The sequence below is a fragment of the Hoplias malabaricus genome, chromosome 2 (assembly GCF_029633855.1).
Source record: "Hoplias malabaricus isolate fHopMal1 chromosome 2, fHopMal1.hap1, whole genome shotgun sequence".
Taxonomy (NCBI): Eukaryota; Metazoa; Chordata; class Actinopteri; order Characiformes; family Erythrinidae; genus Hoplias; species Hoplias malabaricus.
The window spans coordinates 19,774,318-19,795,382 of NC_089801.1; the positions used below are offsets into that span (position 1 = coordinate 19,774,318).

Here is a 21,065-nt window from a genome sequence, read left to right on the forward strand (position 1 = left end):
TCATTGGCTAGACAGAATAATGGCTGGATTTTATTGGCTCAGCAGGTGAATGTCAGTGTTTTGGTTGAAACACTGGCTTGATTTATTAAATTAATTCATATTTAAGGCTTTAGTAGCTTGCAAAGGGACATTCTACTAAATTAACAAATGTAAATTATTTCTAGCACAGGTGATATTCTGTAAATCTCTAGTTTTCTGGAGGTTAATTGGGATCAGGCCTGTGTCTAGATATTTTGGGAGGACTGGAGCTCAAGGGAACAAGGCTAGCAGGAATGTGAATAAAAGTTAATTTAATTTGCAGCACATTTTCTTCTTTGTTGAGAGAAAGTGTTACCATGTTTCAGAGGAAACCAAACATAGTGGTTTAGTTTTCAGAGACAGAGTGCTTTGCAGAGGCAAAGACTAAATATTTATTGTTCACTGAGGGATTTGATCCCCAGTCTTCGGTGTGCGGTGATGTAAGGACGTGTTCAGCTGCTATGGACCTTAAGTCTGCAAATGTACACACATACACTTTCTATATTACTATATTTCACTGCCTTTTGATTGGGCATTTTTGAAATTAGATACAGTTATATATATATATATATATATATATATATATATATATATATATATATATATATATATATATATATATATATATATATATATATATATACAGAAATCATCCATGCCTTTATGTGGGTGACCAGAAATACGGGATGAATTAGACTGGTCTAATTCCCATATTAAACCTTTCCACTCAAGGGTCAACCTGTGCTTATGTTTCTTTCCATGCTTTACCCAACCCAAAGCGTAACAGTATTTCCCAAGAAGGGGGAAACAGCTTTTTAAGGCTTTTACAAATAAACAAATCAATATCTCATTCAGACAAATCAAAATTTCACCTTTTCATTAATTCCTCACTGTAATCAATGAAAATAATCCAAATGAGATGCAAAATGTTTGAAACCAGTGGCTGTTTTAACTACAAATATGCAACAAAAATGTTACAATGCTAACACATTGTAGGGGGAATCATATACATTTTGGGACAGAGATTGAAATGTAGATGTATTTAATCAGAGACATCATATTTAGGAAGGCCATTCTACACACTTCCAGACCACTAATGCACTTTACATTATTTGGGACATTAGAGACTCCACCAATGTGCAGCATCCACCTGGACAAGGCAAAAGTATCCAATTTGTGCCAGTATCCTCACCCCACAGATGCTATTAGGAGAGCAGACTAGCGGCACTGTCCAAGCTTGTTTAATGAAGATGGGGACCATTATTGGGCCAGAAATGGCCACAGTGGCAGATTTTTGCTATTTGTTCAGTACAGTGTCCCTGTCACTACCATCATTGGGATCCATGAAGACCATAGGGAAGGCATCTTGTGCTAGCCCCACCACCTACACCTCCTCCAGCTGCACCAAGGTTTCCTAGTAATACCCCCATCAGTGCACTAACCAGGACTGGATCTGCTTAGTGTCAGTGAATTTGAAGCCCAAGGTTTCTCTATCTAGACTAAGTTTAACAGAGCTTCAATCTGGATAAAATCCAAGCCTCCTTTGGGTGCAATCGAGAGAGTAAGCTCAATGCAGATATGCTGGGGTAGTCTTCCAGACTGAAGTGAAAAACTGCAGTCCTTTTACACCAATGGCTCTAAAGAGACCAGCTCAAGGACACTTAGCTCCTGAGCTAGCGATAACTCTTGACAAGTGCGTATATATTCCAGGGTTTTATCTGAAATTAAGGGTGTCAATGAAGTTTGCCCTTTCTTTGTTGTTGAACCTGTCTCAAGCTGAACACTGCTTTGAAAATATGATGGTAGTGTGCCTTGAGAGTGTTTGAAAGATCACTGTAAATAATCTCGTAAAAATAGCGTCAAAGGTTTGGCAGCTACAATTTCCAGCAAATTACTGTTAAATAACATTTTTTTTTTTTGCTTGTTTGTTTTTTTTTTAATAAAGTGAAGTTGAGTGAACTCCCAAAGAATCAATTCATCAAGCATCTGGGTGTTGCTCATATCAACAGTGGGCCAGTGATTGATAGTTAAATCTCTTGGAGTCGACTCAGTCTCAGTGTGTTACACATTCTGCAGCGCCTGAAAAAGTTAATGTTAATTAAAAGCAAAATGTATGTGAAGATAAAGTGGACAAATACCTTCCATAATTTTGGATGTTAACACATTTCAAAATTTAACAATTCAATGCAATTGCTTGTTTAAAACAATTGTATAAATAATGCTTCTGCAATAGTACAATTTTAAAAAAGGGATTGTGACTAAATTTAGTTTTTTTAAATGTAGACTGAAAAATTTCACATGATTTGCCAACTAAAACTCAGCTAAAATTCACAATTATTAAAAAGCTAAAATGAGACTGAAACTAATACACAGTTTAGTAAAAAGACTAAGGCTACTGATGCAGATATATACCCCACTGGTTAACATTGGGCACGTGACCTTAGCCCTATGTACATCTCCTCTTGAGCACATTTTTGTTGGTTAGTGCTTTTCTATTGAGGTGACACACCTTAATAGATGGTACATGTGTATGAACCTCCGTGGTCTCTGTAATTTTGGGTCATATTTGGCTAAATCTTAGTGGTCAGTGCTTTTCTTATGGACATTATACCAGCTGGGCTGTTTCTCTAGACCACTCCCACTGCGACTGAGCTTTAAAAACACTGAAGCCAACCCTCCATCACAGATTTACGCTTCCAGGCTCAGGACCAACTCCTCCAAATCCAACTCCAAACACTGAACTGAGAGCAGATCGAGGGAGTCTATAGAGGGATAACTGAGGTTGGCCTTAATCCTTGCCAGCTGATCTGGAGTCAGAGGCTAATGCCCAATTTAACTTTGTGCATCTGGTCTCAAGTGAGCTACCAGAAGCTAGGAGCGAGCTACGGAATTCACTCTTATTTTTCATTGCCAGAGATTTGCACTCATTGCTTATGTCTACTTTCTTTCAATCCGTCCTGGATCAGCTGTTGATCGCCTGATGTTTGGAGGCAGAGCTGGTTCAGAGGCACTTCCTGCGACTCATTTTATTAATAAGGCATGTACAATACAGTACATGTGACTCAAAATACGTTATAATAAATCATAGACGTGTTTCTTTTCAATGGAATTACATGCGAGTGGTTCAGGTGGTTTCTTGGGGTCCTTGGTTGGATACCGTCTTTGGGCCATTGTCTGTGAGGAGTGTGGTGTGTTCTCCCTGTGTCTATGTGGGTTTCTTCTGGGTGCTTCAGCCTACTTTTCAAACACATACATTGGTAGATGAGGTGAGGGTGTGATACTGTCCACAGATGTGTTTGTGAGAGTGACTAGGCGTGTGTGTGAAAATGTCCACAGTTGTGAGGGTGAGGGGCAGAGTGTGTGCTGTGCTGTGATGGACTGGTGCCCTGCAATCATCATCACAAATGATTCCAGGTAGGCTCTGGACCCACAGCAACCCTGAAATGGGTTAAAGGCTTACATAAAATGAATGAATGAATGAACTAATGAAAGCATATTTAATTCATTAAACACATTGAATCATGAAAAGTGACACAAGAACTAGTTCACAGCAAAGTAACTGTGGCTACACCGACACAGAAAGTGATGTATTCCCAGTAGTCACAGTAGCAGACAGAGTGTAGGGTCAATCGGAGGACCATTCAGGTTCTAGATAACCATCTTTCCACCTTTTTATCAACACTCCCTCTGAGCCTGATCATGTCCACTCCCTTCACACTCCTCAAGGTCCTGGTCTGGCTTTTTACCCCTTTCTTTTCTCCATCGTTTAGCACTGAACAACTTCCACTAGCTTTTGGCACTTTAGTGATCTCCATGCCCACAGTGCTGAGCCATGCTTCTCAGTATTAACAGATTTAAGGTGGCGTGCCTGAGATTTGTGAGGAGGTCTTAAGGACGGAAACTCACTGAAGCAGCATCTTTTTGCCTAATGATTATGGGCTCTGGTTTGATGGATCATGCTAACAGTGTCTCAGCGCATTGTTTTCCCCTCGTTTGTATTGATTTTGACTGATTCATGTCATCATTTGCTTACTGTGAATCATGAGCCAAAAAAAGGGCAAACAAAAAAAAGCCAGCAAGCCATTGAGGATAATGGAGGCGTCGATGTAATTAAGCCTGTTTACTCGGTTGGTGCTTTATTGTTGGATTGCTGCTTTAATTGGGCCTTTGGTGAGCAAGCTCCAGGGCCTTGGCGGAGTAATAAACGTCTGCCCTTTTTTATGAAACTCCAAAGTTGTCAGCGGCATCGCTGCCAGAGCCCATTCAAAACACACTCAGCAATGTCACCTTCAATTTAAGGAAGCGCAGAATAAGAGGTGTCAGAGTCAGAGGAGTGCCTTTGCAAAGTGCATTTGCTGAGCCAATAGGCTTTGCATGCCCCCTTTTTCTTCACCAGGGCAAGAGAGCACAGGCTCGGGTGGAATACTAATTCAGAAAGAGATCTATCTCAAGTGTGACCTCTGAACTGAAACACACATTCAACCCAGCTGTCCTTCATGCAGATGTCAGTGTATGGATGTCATGGCCAAGCAAATGCTTTTAGAAAGTAAACTGAATACTGATATTAGTCAGTGTTCATGTGGGAACTGAATGATATCCACAGAGTCACGTTGCTGTGTGTTGCTGACATTCCAGACATTCCTAGATTATTGTTTCTTATTATTATTGATGAACAGAAGCCCTGACCCTGAAACTCAATGCTTCCAACAGCACAGAAAGCCCTAGCCCTGGGCATAACATCTACAGTGATATCCAACATGAAGCACACAGAGTGCTACTGATTCTACTCTGATTTAGATCAGTTTGCACAGCATGAACATGCCCGGGCCAGGACTCCTCTATCAGTAGATTCAAAGAAACCTCCTCCATCTGTATTTTTTATTATATGTTATTTTATTTTTTAAATACAACCCTAAAGCTTCAGAATCAATGGTGCATCCCAAGGACAAAGCAGCACATCATAAAAACACCAGCACATTACACAGGAAAATAATTAATGATGAATAATTAATCGTGTTAATACCAGTGAAATGGTCATGCTTGTACAATCCATTTTTATCTATAATACACAACAACATTTATTTCAAGACAACAAGCTTGTCTCGTGTATTTTATTCAATCACTGAGCTCGGTTTCAACACATTTACATACACCTACACACCACCAGTGTCTATTCTAAAATGATTCAACCCTCTGAGGTTCCTCATGGCATATACACACTGGAACCCATCTTCCTACACTTCACTTCACACACTTGGCTTGATTATTTCTCAGAGCTCGTTGAAAAGAGTGCAGGGATTCTGTCAGAGTCTGAGATGATTGGCAGCTCATCTGCGTTTGTGAGCAGTAGACGAGGTTTCTTTACGTGTTTTGTCTTGTTTTGTGGGAAGAGTAACACACTCTGAACCTCTGGCCTGCTCTGGCTTCTTGGATCTCTCAATACAGAGTTTGAGTTTAATGTAAATCAGTGGAAATCATTATGTAACTCCATTGATAATGATTTAACTTCAAATGATTGTGATTAAAATATACTGCGTGACAAAAAACTGTTGCTCTTTCTACTGTTGGTAATAATGATGTAGTTACACATAAATGAGCCATGTATTTTGGAGGTGTATGCACTGTTATATAGTTATTAATGTGTAAATGTGCAGTTATTAGACACTCCCAATGATGCGGAACCAGTGGGTGTTTAACAGTGAACACATCCCTGGTTAGTTACACTGTAATTAATGTGTACCTATAAAGTTACAACAACATTTTTACTGTTATTTGCATTCTTGTTGAATGCATTATTAATGTGATAGTACAATGTTATTACACACAAAATAAACTGAAATATAAACATACTTCTGAGAATTAAAGCTCTCTCTCTTTCTCTCTCTCTCTCTCTTTCTCTCTCTCACTTTCTCTTCCTTTCTCTCTCTTTCTCTCTCTCTCTCTCTCTCTCTCTCTTCCTCTCTCTCTCTTCCTTCATCTCTCTCTCTCTCTCTCTCTCTCTCTCTCTCTCTCTCTTCCTTCATCTCTCTCTCTCTCTCTCTCTCTCTCTCTCTCTCTTCCTCTCTCTCTCTCTCTCTCTTCCTCTCTCTCTCTTCCTTCATCTCTCTCTCTCTCTCTCTCTCTCTCTCTCTCTCTCTCTCTCTCTCTGCCTCTCTCTCTCTGCCTCTCTCTCTCTTTCAGAGATGTCAGGCACCAGTGCAGATATCTCACAGGTTCACTGGAAACAGCAGTGGTTGGAGAATGGAACACTTTTCTTCCATGTGTCCATGAGTAATCCAGAGCAGCTGGCCCAGGCCACACAACCCACGGTTCGAGAAACTGCTCAGGGTCTGCACGAGCACATGCACCTGCTCCACATATCTGTTATGGTGAGTGTGGCTCTCTTTTTCTCAGTCAGGAAAGAAGCTCCCATATTTCTTGTCAGTTTTTCACAACGGAGAGATGTCTGTTTTTATCTGCTTTCTAGTCTTCAAGAGCGTCAATGATGTCTCTGTTCTCTAAACACACTGTATCTGACCTGGGCCGTGGAGCAAATCAGTTTGCTTTGTCAACTGCTGAGCTGATGTTACAATTTTACCACTTATTCAAAGTAGCATTATGACTTTAACAAGTTAATTATTTTAGCTGAACATCAGCCGTTCAAGCTCTTGATTTCATTTGAAAGAGACATTGATGAAACTGTGGATTTTAAGCAGTCCAACATCCTTTAATACAAGTATATATGTTGGTACAATCCCCTGTATCACAGAGTTACCCACAAGTCCCAAGATTCATGAGTTAATAGTTTTAATGCTGTTGGTTTGTGGCAATTGCAAACTATAATATTCTGCAATAACATTGGCTTGATTTTTTATTTTTTTTCCCTCTGAAAGAAATATAAACTTACCTTTAGAAGTACAACATTGGTCTCAAGGCCTGACAAATCTACTACAGTAGCACTTGAATTAATGAGAGTTCATTTCAATTGTTTGTACAGTCCTCTTTTTTCAGAGAGTGTACATTTCTTTCAGGAAGTGCACACTTTCACTAAGTCTAATGTGAATGAAAAGTTGAGGACATTGGAGAAAAACAAGACAGACAAATGGAACCGGGGCCGTCCAAGGACAACCCATTACTGGACGGAATATCAATCTAGAAGCTGCTTCTTAGGCTAATGTTTAGATTCCGAAACAAAGCAGAAAAGACAAACGCACAAAAAATATCATTGTACACAGAAGCAGTGGCGCGTGCCTTGAATTCCTCGCTGTTCGTATGGCCTCTGTTCACGGAGGCGACATCACAGGAAAAACATGAAGAGGTGTTGGTTCCTTTCAAGCTCCTCCGCATAAGAGTGGAGGACCCTAGTCGATAGTAGAGTAGCTCTTTTTATATATGCCAAGACACACACGTTACCTCCCTGTAGATCAGCATCAGACTCTGAACTTCTCACCGCTGTCTGTCAGTCGTTTTCTCCAAGTTTCAATCTCATCTAAAAATATTGAGATGGGTTTAGACAAGGGATCCAGAGAGGCGGTGTTAACAAGTCCCTGAGCAATGATGAGCACTTGTTCTAAGACCTGTGATCCTTGGAGGAGTGTCATTTAAAGAGAAGAAACTACTCAATAACCGCTCAATAATAATAATTATCATACTCGTTCTATGATCAACTCCTCTGCCTTTTTCCTCAGCCCTTTTTCACACTGATCTCCATTGCTCAGGACCACCATGGGACCCCCAGAGATCCCCACACATGTGGTGGATCATTCTAAGTTGCTGCTTGTTGGTGGTGGTGTGTTACGGTGTTTTTATTTTTTGCAGGTTACGAGTGGATCAGTTCATGGTTGTCTCTCAGTTACAGTAGGGTGCCAGTCACTCCCCCTCTTAAGGGCAAGGCCAGCATTAACTTGGTTTGGACACACACAAACAACCACAGCTTCAGAAATAGCCATTAAAAATGAGAGTTCTTTAAACCACAGTGTGATGGAGCAGAGCTAGACATAGATGGAATACCCTGGATACTGATACAAACCCAAGTGTTCACCTCAAAAAAGGTGAAGACCCAATGCAAGAAAAAGCTATGTAACTTAACACAGCTGTTAGGAAACATTAGGCTCTCATCACTGCTAAGGAAAGTGGAGCACAGCACAGTGGCTAGGGCAGAGATTGTTAGGGGAAGTGTCCTGCTGTGGCTCTGTGAATATCAACATGCAGAGAGAGAGAGAGAGAGAGATTAGTGTGACTACCAGGGTGGTTTCCCTCGGAGTGAAACTGAAGTGGTGTTTCTATGCTCCTCAGCCACGGTGTGCCTCATATCCTCATTAGCGCCGGTCAGGCATGCGCAGCCTTGGGCAGACTTCCCTGTCGACTTTTACGCCTGCGTTTGTGTTTGGTCCACAATGGAGGCACAGAACTGCTGTTCCTGTGGAGCTTCATTAATCCAGCCATGGCCTTGGAGCTCACACGTGGCTTACGTTACATTTCCCTATGAATGCAATATAAATATATGCAGTACATACAAACTCAGCTTTGTTGTGTAGCATATTAATCATAACTCAAAATTCAAAAATGATCCTGCTCTTTTGTCATATTCTGGTAACTATTGTGTTGAATTAAGAATTACAATTGTAATTTTAGTCAACGAAACATTAAACTAATTGTTAGTGAATAAATTATTGGTCACTGCATGCGTCATGAGCTCCATCAGGGAAAAGCACTGAAGAAGCATGTGATCAATGTTTGTTCTGTTTTGGGATTAATATTGTATCCAAAAGTAGGGTGTTTCATAAAGTACACAGATTTTAAAAATGCAATAAATACAGCCAAAATCGAAGCAAAATTCAAATTTTTTATCTAATTTCATTCAACATATGCTTCAATTTAATAATGAAAAATTATATCGAGCATATGACCACATCCACATCCGCAGTCATCCGATCGTAGAAATTAACAATAACTCTTTTTATCGTCCTCTTGTTGTCTAGTCAAAATCCAACTGGTGAATATTTGCCGTTTTGTATCATCTTCTGGTTTCAGCTCTTGTGGCAATGGATGCATATGAAGAGCTTTTTTTCAGTATTTGATGCACAGAAGATAACATACCCAGCTGTTGTGAACGATGGCGAAGCGACTTCACAGGGCTCATTTTCACACGGTCTTGTACTTCCGCAATGTTTTGTTGCATTCGAACATTGCGGTTTCGAACGGGCGATTTTCTGGTTGCAACTGACCCAGATTCTTCGAATTTTTGTACCAACCTTGAAACTGTTGTTGCGGTACGGGCATTGCCAATTCCAAAGATCGCGAACAGTCTCTGTGTAGCACTCCCTGTTTTTGTAATGAGTTTTCACAATAAGAATGTGTTTCTCGATATTGAACCGCTCTGTAGCTACAATATGGGAAAACAACAAATGATCTTCTAACCGGAGTGATAATAGATAACACAAATGGTAGGAACAGTGTTGATGATCTTCAAACCAAATTAAAAAATAGCGAAATTAAAAAACTGCGTACTTTATGAAACACACTTTATATGCTACCTTTGGTTTAGGCCAAAAGTTTAAAGATGGATATTTTGATATTACACTCCCAGAGAAAGAGGTATAGTAGAGGTACATTTTTTAATGTCACTAAAGATACAAACTGTGTAAATGTACCATTAACGGTACAGTCGTGGTGTTAAAGTCCAGTTGTGTTCTTTAAAGTTACATTGCATTCTTTTCTTCAGAAGGAGAGGGGGATATTTGTAATATTTTATTATAGAACTGTGTAAAATAAAAGAACGCCGCAGACATGAACTTGGGGGTATGGAATGTAGACACCTTTTTAATATCCACAATTAATGTTATGTTCCCTAACTGAAACTACAGTAATGTATCTTTGAGGCTACCACCTCAGTGTTTATATATATATATATATTTTTTTTCTGATAGTGTAGCCATCATGGATATTATGCTATTTTTCTTTGAATAAAGTGACAATTATCATATTTAAAGGCTAAGCACCAGCTCTATGAAAGTGTCAAACAAATAAATACAGTGGAATTTGAGTTCCTAACTTTTAAACTGTTTACTGATAGTCAGAAAACATGTTATTTCTTACTAATGCAAGGAACATGGTTTAAAAGACCGTTGGTCCCCCCCCCAAACGCTGTTCGAAAACTCTAATAGGTGTCTTGCCTGTGACGTAGATGGTGGACAACAACTCTAGAAGTTGCACTTAATTTAATGCAAAATGACAAAAAGGTGTGTTGTTTTTGGCTGCAATCATTCAATGTACTGTGGGACATCTGTGCACAAATGGCCCAAAGATCCCAAAATATCTAGAAAATTGACTAAATTTGTCAACTTTAAACGGGCACTTTGGAAAGGACCATCCGCTCACTCCGTTATATGTAGCTCATTTCACTGGTGCTTTTCCAACAATATGGGCATGTAAGGACACCAACAAAAGGTGTTCAAGAGCCTCTGTAACATGGAGGTAAACAGGGTAAGTACACTTACTTCACCTGTTTTAGTTGGTGTTAGTTAACGTTAGCTTGACTTACTAAACTCGGTGGCTCAGATTATACTCGGCTAGGTAGCTGCATTACGGAGGTTTATAGTATTGGATAAATTCGAGTTCGACTTTGATCACATTTACAAGAATAACGGTACCTCTAAATTTGAGTTTAGCTTATTGCTAGGCTAATGTCATGCATAATGTTGGTTATTTAGCTAGCTAGATAAGAGTCAGTCATAACTGTGTTTTACCGCGGCGTTGTTCAGCTGTTGTCCACCAGTGACGTCACGGTTGCGTTCAAGAATTTCCGTAGCGAGCTCGGGTTTTTCCGTCAATTTAATAAAATTGTCAGTTTTAAAGCAAATTAAGCTGCTATTTTCATTTTAATTCATACTTATATATGTCAGTAACTACAATAATGTGAAATATTCATGGATGTCCATTAAGTGGTGCTTAGCCTTTAACACTACACGACACTCACCATATAATGTCAAAATGGTGGGAGAAAGTTTGAATCATGAATTACAGTGATACGTAACACAGAAAATCACTTTAAAACTTATTTGTACACCTCATATTAGTGTCCAATTTTTAGATGACATTATTCATAAGCCAATATAAGAAAGAAAGCATTTAGTCTAGATTTGTAGATATCTAATATCCCCTGGAACACCGTTCCATTTGATTTTCTTTGAAATCACTTGGACTTGACCCATCCACCAAAGACCAGTGACTCCACAAACAGACCATGATCATCCAACAGCCAATGAGAAACTTCCTCCCACTGCCTGACCTATCAGAAAACAAGGTGTACTGGAGAAAATGTGTGGGCTATTGGCCTCAGGCTTGCTATGGCTTTTGGAGTGAGCATCATTAACTGTAATTCTGTCAGCTCTGTGACACATTTCAGACTCATGCTCTCTATTCTTCCACCACGGGGCTGTCACTCAGCTTCTTCTCCTCCCTCTGGTTCTCTATCTGCTGCTTGATAAGCCCAGCTCCGAATGCACGGCTTCTGTCAGGACGACGTAGCGCAGGGATGTGTGACAGGAATGACTTCCTCTCTGAGACTTTTCCTGGGTGGGTGTGTGTGCTTCGTTGGCAAATAAACCAATCAGAGCAAAGAGATAGTGAAGGCTGTGTGCACTGGGCTGAATCACTAGCATCAGTGCTGATAACTTGGCTTTAAGTGATCTAACTTTATGTATGCAGTCTATTTGGGATAGCCGTGAAAACGCTTGGGGAATGCTGCAGTTAGTTCTTCACACTCACTGTAGTCACATCAGCTGCTGGGAATTTTGGCTCCAGTGTTACATTTCCATCCACTCTGCACTCAGTCCAACACTGCACTGCAAAACAGTTGTGTATATATATCTTTTTTTTTTTCACATTTTCTGCAGTTATAGCATTTTCTTTGTATAAATCTTAGTCTTATTCCATGTTGAGGTTTTATTTGATTAATAATATAAATAGCAGAATGGGACATTTTCAATATTGCACATATTTCACAGGTTTAGGCTTAATCTGGAACTGAGACTCTGGAGAAATATTATCATTTTCTTTTTAGTAAATGTATTCATGTAGTTGTTCCACTGTGAGCTGTTGACTTGTGGGCTCCTCACATTGGATCAATCAGTCCTTCAATTTGTGAACCTTATTTGGAAAAAAAGCTTGGCCACCAACATTAATTTGTTCCCAAACTAGAGACGTTCCCTACCAGCTGGAAACAAAGTTGATTCTTCAGCAGGGACTACTATTGTTGAGATAAAGAAGCTCCAGAAAGAGCACAGAGCCTCAAATAAAGTGTTACATTGAGCTACATCTGGATGAGTCATTTACAGTGTTGTCCTCAATGTGGTTCTGGGTAGAACACCAGACAACCAAATTGGTCATTTTGTTCTGAAATTGGAAAAAGTGGAAAATGACCCATTGTAAATAGACGGAAATACTGCAGGTATATTTTCTGGGACTGTGTTCAACATGACTTGATGTGCACTGGTTAAATTTCTGAAGTGTTTTCACACAAGATCCACTGGACAGCTCAGAACTCTGTATCATTTACACACGTGTATCAGGACGCGCTGGATAAAACAGTAGATAAAAAGGGGTCTGGTTCATTTCTCTCTGCTACCAGCTCTGGATTCAGCCACCCACAGCGCCTCCTGCTGATGATGCATCTTTGTTTCCCATCAAAGCTGGTGGAAACCCAGGGGGTTGGGGAGTCCCTAAATAGCACCAAGTTTCCAAAGATCTTGACCCAAGTCAGTTCAAGAACCGGAGTTCATTTGGTGGTCAGTCCAGCACAGCCCTTCTTCACCCAACCGTCCATTTCAGCACAAGATTGGGGCCAGCCCCAGAAGTGCACTGACCAGCATATCCCTGACACACCCTGTTTCCCAGGCCCTGGAGCCACGGACCACTAGTTTAATCCTAATGAAAATACCAGTCCCATTGGCTGAAAAAAAAAAACAAACAAACATATTTTAGAGATCAGGGAATCCTGAGCGAAATTAATTCACGTCATGATCAAACCTGGGCTGTTTCTGGGATATTCTTCAAAGAGTCAGAAGCCCCATTTGCTTTGATGTGCTTGCAATTTCTTCATTGATTTCACCACGCAGCAGTGTGATTTGCACTCAGTTACTTGTTACCCTAGTCAGAACCTTATAAAGGTCGATTTAAAACCCCGGGGAGGGCAGTTACCTTTAATAGACCTGTGGATGATTGGCCCACACTGTGGTCTCCCAGGCAACAAGGGCTCATTCATGTACTCATAATGAATATGAAGTGTTTGTAGCCAGAGTGCACGGTGAGGTCCGGGGGGGTAGAGTTCTCCCTTGGCAGCCTCAATGCCGTGTTAAAGATTCTTGCAGGATTGTGCAGTTCAGTTAAGGCTGGGGTAAGATGAGGCTGCTCTAGAGGCTTTAGCCAAGCCTTTCGTAGTGGTCCGAACATCACATGAGGATTCATGCGGCAGCTCTATATAACCAGTTTTGACTCAGGCAGACTTCTTTACATTCTCAGTTGGATTCCGTCACCAGAGACAACACCTCCTGCAACAAGCTAATCGAGAGCTGCATTAGGCGCAATTACACTGAGGAGAAAAAAAAAAAAAAAAAGAAAAAAATAATCAGAGGGTGGTTCCCATTATTCCACTTTAATTGGCACACTTGCCACTCACACCGTGAAAACACTGCCAGGCCTGGATAATGATCACACTATAGGTTACAATTTTGCCACCGCTGCTTCTTGGAGGACCAGACAAACAGACCAAGGAGGCTGTGGATTCAGATAATGAGTTTCAAGGTTTCAAGTTGTTCACTAGAGAGAGAGAGAGAGAGAGAGAGACAGAGAGAGAAAGATTACTGAAATGCATAGCAGCAGGGAGGATGAGGAGGATGAAATGAAGAGGGCCCAGGCACTCGTGCCTGCAAGGCCATATTTATTCCAATGGGATATTGCAATAGACCGCCAAGCAAAGTGTGGAGATGGTGAAGTGGACCCAGCATACGCATGCATTTATAAAGAGTACGCAGCAATGCCTTCTTCATAGGAGTCTGTTTTTATGCTTGTGTGATCACAGCATGTTGTCATGGACAGTGCATATGTTATTGCACTTGATGTTGATAACGCTACTGTCGCATGGTGTTCGTTTTATGTCTGGTCCCAGTGTATAGTTCAGAATCATCAGATCTATTCTGAGGCATGTTTAGTGTGTGATATACACATAAACTGGAGCTATGTGATGATGTAGTATATAGACAGGTATTAGTCTCTTAAATCCACCAATTAGCACTGTGCAAATCCCATACTAAAATAATCCCAGCTGTTATCTGGTCTCAGATTGTTCTCCTAATGTGGCAAGGTTAGATACTGATTCCTGAAAATGCACAAAAATGATGTTGCTTTCGTAGAAATTGTAGGAGAAGCCTTAAATTTCTTCAGTATTCAGCCTTTCTGTCTCTCTCTCTTCCAGCAAGTTCGCTGTATTCCCCAACCTTCTTACTGTATTCAGCTTGCAGTAAAGTGTCAGTAGATTCTCCTGTTTCTTTATAACACAAAATATATAAATGAGGATATACACGTCCCGTTTTGCGATCTTTTACTCACAGATTTTTTTTTTTTTTATTTTTTTTTATGACATTTAAGTGACTATATTTCCATTAATACATTGTTTATTCTAATGTAACAAAAATGAACACAGAGCACAAACCTGGACTTTCAACTGAATTTGGACGCAATGCTCAGCATGAATTCGTTTTCGTCTGTCTCATCCACGTAGAACTAAATAAAATATGTTTAAAATATAAATACAAACAAACAATTAAATAATGATTACAAACCATTGGGAAATGGGATTTTGGAAGCAATTTAGTTTCCAAATCTACAAATAAAATACATTAATTCATTATCTGTAACCCTTATCCAGTTCAGGGTCGTGGTGGGTCCGAAGCCTACCTGGAATCATTGGGTGCAAGGTGGGAATACACCCTGGAGGGGGCGACGGACCTTCACAGGGCAACACACACACATTCACACCTACGGACACTTTTGAGTCGCCAATCCACCTACCAACGCGTGTTTTTGGATTGTGGGAGGAAACCGGAGCACCTGGAGGAAACCCACGCAGACACAGGGAGAACACACCAACTCCTCACAGACAGTCACCCGCAGTGGGAATCGAACCCACAACCTCTAGGTCCCTGGAGCTGTGTGACTGCGACACTACCTGCTGTGCCACCGTGCCACCCAAATGAAATACAATTAAATATATTACAATAATATTCCCTAATTGAAAGGGACTAATGTGTCCCACTGAGGATCCTATAACTGTCTTTTTTTTTCAGAGATTGCAGTCCAGTGTTGTTTTAGTTTTTGATTTTTTTTTCCTTCTTCCAACATTCTAACTTAATCCTGTCTCCAGTACAGTTTCAACTGCAAAGACGTAGATCCATTTAAGGTATACCTTTGCCGCTGCTTTGCTGTAGCAGTGATTTAAATCATTTCAGATTTCTAAAAGCAGTGAAATTTGTTACATCATGCACTCAGTGTCTCGCTGCAGAACCTAGACTTTGTTAAATTACCCTCCACCTCCAGTTCCGGCTTGTTCTTGTTATTGGTTTTGCTCTTCGGCTCCAGCGATGCCCCCACACGGCTCCGTCTCCTGCCGGTTTATATTTAGCCCATGTGTACAAACCCAATCCAGGCCTTTTTTTTTTTTTTTTTTTCGTATGCATCTGGTGCCCATTAGTTGGCGGTCCTGCCCCCCAGCTCTGTGAGTTAGTAAGGGGTTCGGAGGTTGTTTAGCTAGGCTGGTCAGATGCAGCTCGGCCCGCGGGTCTTTAAGCATGCGGCAGACGTCCGCTCGCCTTTGCATAATCGTTTAGAGCAGCTCGACTTGCTGCATGTGTAATGTTTTGTCTGTTTCACAACGGTGCCTTGAGGGCCTCCGCGAAACCCCATTGATTTAGTTTCTCATCCGCGCTCGCACGCTATCTAAAGCAGGCTTCAGGTGGCAAGGCCGAGGGTGGTCTCCAGCCACTTTTTTTTTTTTACCATGTTTCCCTCTCGTGAACCGTTTTGCAGCAGCTACAGGGTTTGTAAGGGGATACAGGAGGGGGGAAATAAGAGAACTGCTTCGTAGAGTGAACGTGAGCCACATTAATAATAAGCTCCAGGTTCCAGAGATGAATGGTCTCATTGTGCAGCAGAGAAATGAGATTAAATGTCAAAGCCCTGCAGGCTCTTACACTTACTGTATTGTTGATGTACAATGAAATGAGCTTGTTCGGTTGTGAGCATGTGGAGTCATTGGCTGGTAATATGTGTAGCCTGTTTATCAACTGGCAAGAAATGATGTCGTCTGCCACACATTTCCAGGGAAGGCTACGTACTACTGAAACAAGTGCTTGTTTGCCAGTGATTTGTGCCATTTCCAGAAGCAGGTGGCTAACACTTTGGAGCCCTGTGTTGACAGAAGTGTACTTAAATGGATTATGTTTACCTGCTACTGTTATCATATGTGCTACAGCGACTGCCAGTGTTACTGCTACTTACGACAATAATAGTCTCTGGGTTCCTTGATTCTCCTGCACCGTCTGAATGAATAATGAATGAATAATGAATGAATCATGTTGGAGCAGATCTTATGAGTCACACTGTACAGCGTGCAAAGCTTGGAATACAGCAGATGAATCGCAGTGCACTTTATAGACTCGCAAATCTTCGCGGAGAAAACAAGCCAAAGCTGTACTTTTTCTAATGAGCACAGCATCCAACTTATTTGGCCGACACAATGTCCAGTCTGTTTGGGGATTGGCTAGAAATAATGCAGTCTGGTGGATGTCACACAGTGCTTGGCAGTGATGCGTGCATTTGCTTAAATGGGTAGTTAAGACTTTTATAGTTTTTTTTTTGTTTTTTTTTCCCCTTTTAGCCAATGTCTATATATACATCTATACACCTTGAAAAATCACTGGATTAGGAACGCCTACCTTAAATCTGCCCATTTTATCATCTCCTCTGAACACACAGGAACACCTTGTAGGTCTATAATTACACACTGTAGTCCATCTATTTCTCTGCATACTTTCTTATCCCAATCTTATCCTGTTCTTCGTTAGTCAGGAACCGCAGAGGGTCCCCACAGAGCCGGTATTATTTGAGGGGTGGATTACTCAGCAGTGCTGCAGTGACACTGACATGGTGGTGGTGCATTAGTGTGTATTTTGCTAGTTTGAGTGGATCAGACACAGCCGGGCTGATAGAGATTTTACAGCTAGAGTATTCATTCATTCATTCATTATCTGTAACCGCTTATTCAATTCAGGGTCACGGCGGGTCCCGAGCCTACCTGGAATCATTGGGCGCAAGGCGGGGAATACACCCTGGAGGGGGCGCCAGTCCTTCACAGGGCAACGCAGACACACACACACATTCACTCACACCTACGGACACTTTTGAGTCGCCAATCCACCTACCAATGTATGTTTTTGGACTGTGGGAGGAAACCAGAGCACCCGGAGGAAACCCACGCGGACACGGGGAGAACACACCAACTCCTCACAGACAGTCACCCGGAGGAAACCCACACAGACACAGAGAGAACACACCACACTCCACACAGACAGTCACCCGGAGGAAACCCACGCAGACACAGTGAGAACACACCACACTCCTCACAGACAGTCACCCGGAGGAAACCCACACAGACACAGTGAGAACACACCACACTCCTCACAGACAGTCACCCAGAGGAAACCCACGCAGACTCAGGGAGAACACACCATACTCCTCACAGACAGTCACCCGGAGGAAACCCACACAGACACATAGAGAACACACCACACTCCTCACAGACAGTCACCCGGAACGGGAACCCACAACCTCCAGGACCCGCCCTCAGCTAGAGTATTTATTTATTTATTTATTTATTTATTTATTTAAATAATATTTAACCAAAACAAACAACTAGATAGATAGATAGATAGATAGATGGCATGTTACCTCAGTTGTGTTATTAGAATCGGAACAGCTCTTAAAGAAACGGCGTCCCTTTGTAGCTTTTACAGGGACAAACCACCACAGTGCATTGATGCCATTAAAAAAAAAAAAAAAAAAAAAAAAAAAAAAAAATAGTGCTTTTGCCGTTTTTTTCACATAATATTTTAGAAGAAATTTCCATCTAAGGGATTGATATAACAACAACATAAGAACAATAACACACCCAAGGTTGTGCACTGGGAATACACCCATGGCAGAAAGGAATAGTATTTGCAATAACACACTCTGCCCTGTCTTCTGTTCTTTAAATGTGCAGTAGAAAGCTAGGAACATATCACTTGTACTCTACCTCCTGCAGTAGGACACTCTGAACATGTGCTATGATTTATACCATACCCTGTTCAATAGGATGCTGGGAAGAGATCATATGAATTACACTGTCCTCCGCCTGCCCTGTGTGTAATGGAAAACTTGGAAGATATATGTGCAATGAGAAGCTTGGAGAATATCGGATTCATACGCTACTGTGCATTGAAATACTTGGAAGATTTCTTATGATTTCCACTGTTTCACACTAATAGATGGCACAGTGCCCAGGTGATCCGCAGCAGTGCATCTTTGCGTGTGACAGAGCTACACGTGTGCTGGTTGTAGCTGCATGTGAATGGATAGAAGTGCACTATTTTCTGACAGATCCACTTCTCTGAGAGCAGGATTGTTATCAGCTGTTACTAACCATTCAGCCTTCACCACACAGCCGCCGCGGGAGCCTTATCTGCGCTCAGCTTTTAGAAGTGGAGATGCACATTAAACACACAAACAAACACAAAGTGCATCTGGTGGCAGGGGGAAGAATCCGATGCTGCATCTCAATCTCACAGCTGTGGACTACTGAGATGGTGTTTGATCCTTTAGGACCAGTCAATAAAGACTGGATACTGTGATTATACTATCTTCCATTTAACATGTCTTTAATGAAGTTACTTAAAAACATATTATTTTTCCATTTGGTGAAATGCCTAAAATCTACACAGTTCCCTGGAACATTTGTACATTGTGTCTTTTGTATGTTTTTAATCATCATAATTGGTAGCTGTTTTATGTTCACTGAGCTCCCATTCACTGATGGCGCTGTTTCACTAAGGACATGAAAACTCTCAGTTCTTCATCCAAAGAAGAGCTACAAAAACAGAGCAGTTCTCTGTTAGTGATAAAACACTTAATTTCGAACTTCCTGGTCTTATGATTATGTTTTAAGATTGGGTTTAGTTTTACGATTGCATTAATGATGAGGGTCAGTGTTAGGGTTAAGTTTAGAGTTGGGTTTAGTGTTTAATCTGCTCAGATTCTAAACCTTTAGAGCTTAATGTTAGGCTTATGGTTAAGATTAGATTGGAAAGTAAAGATGACAAAATTAATGGAAAAAGACAACAATGTGGGCGGCACGGTGGTGCAGCAGGTAGTGTCGCAGTCACACAGCTCCAGGGACCTGGAGGTTGTGGGTTCGATTCCACCTCCGGGTGACTGTTTGTGAGGGGTGTGGTGTGTTCTCCCTGTGTCCGTGTGGGTTTCCTCCGGGTTCTCCGGTTTCCTCCCACAGTCCAAAAACACACGTTGGTAGGTGGATTGGTGACTCAAAAGTGTCCGTAGGTGTGAGTGAATGTGTGTGTGTTGCCCTGTGAAGAACTGACGCCCCCTCCAGGGTGTGTTCCCGCCTTGCGCCCAATGATTCCAGGTAGGCTCTGGACCCAATGTGACCCTGAATTGGATAAGGGTTACAGATAATGGGTGGATGGACAACAGTGCAGTAACCATTAATAAATAAAGGAAAGTCTGTATAATATGTGATGACCATTATTTTTTTTTTTTTTTTTAAATACTAGTCCTAGGTACAGTTTATACAGTTTTCAAAATAAATTATATTGTAGTTTTACTGAGTAACTTGGAGAATCTGCCACAATTATTTTAAGAACAGTTATGTTTTTCAGGCATCTTTTTTTAGTTGCTTTATTATAGGCATACAATTATTATTATTGTTATTGCTATTATTATTATTATTATTATTATTATTGATAAAGTAAATCTAAGTACAAAAATAGAGTACCTCAATCTTTTGCACAGTACTGTATATGACATGTAATTTTTTCACGTTGTCTGGTATTTTCTTTTATTACAGCTTTTTCTTTTATTCCACTTACCTTGAGATTCTCACCTCCAAAGTTCCCATGGATAATCACAGACAAACTTTAATGTGAACCTATGTTTCCCCTTGTAGTAAATGCCTTGATTCCTCCCACCCCCCTCAGAAACCATCCTATAGAGCTGTGATTTGTCAAAGGTCAACACAACACATCAAAATCACCAGGACTTTGTTACGAGACTTAACCGTAACCTGAATAACATTATACACAGCACTATATTGAACTGAATAAACACTGTTGACAACTCTTACCCCCTGCCCCCCTCCCCCAACTTAAACCTAGCCCTAAACTTAACCAAGAACCTACTGTCAACTTCAGAAGTTTAGAAAAATAGATATGTACTTTATTGATCCCCAGGGGAAATTCAAATGCAGCAGTGTGTGTTTGTGGAACGCTACTACTTCTGTTGGTACACAGCAGAGTGTGTGAGTTTATGTAGTGAAACAGCGCCACCAGTGGCTGGGAGCTCGCTTAGTGAATGTATAATAGATACACATTAATAGAAGCATATTCTCCTCAACAAACAAATGACAGCATTTCATTATATATGGTCTTTTAACAAACTGTTTATTTACACAAAACTGACACTCACGTAACTGTACTCATACGTTACTGTAGTGTATTACAAACTAAACCATGTGTCTGAGTTCATCCTATATTTCCATAATGTCAGCTTTCCAGAAAAACTTTTCCTGAACGTTTAATGGAAGCTTTCCATTCAAGCCGTGTTGGACCATTTCTCTTGGTCCACACTTTGTAAAAGTTTTACCTGGTGTAAAGGACTGAGGCTATGTTCAGATGATGTAAAAGCATTTGAACAGCCCTTCCCTGCTCCCTGGTATGAGGCAGAGGCAGACAGCAGGCCAT

General features: G+C 40.9%; 1 protein-coding gene across 1 annotated transcript in view; it reads left to right on the forward strand.

The window, feature by feature from the left end:
* Window positions 1-21,065, forward strand: part of LOC136675087 (astrotactin-2-like) — a 469,599-nt gene that overhangs the window by 93,825 nt on the left and 354,709 nt on the right. The window contains exon 2 of the mRNA XM_066651501.1: window positions 6,199-6,386. Within this exon, the coding sequence (XP_066507598.1) occupies window positions 6,199-6,386 (188 nt within the window). The remainder of the gene's footprint in view (window positions 1-6,198; window positions 6,387-21,065) is intronic.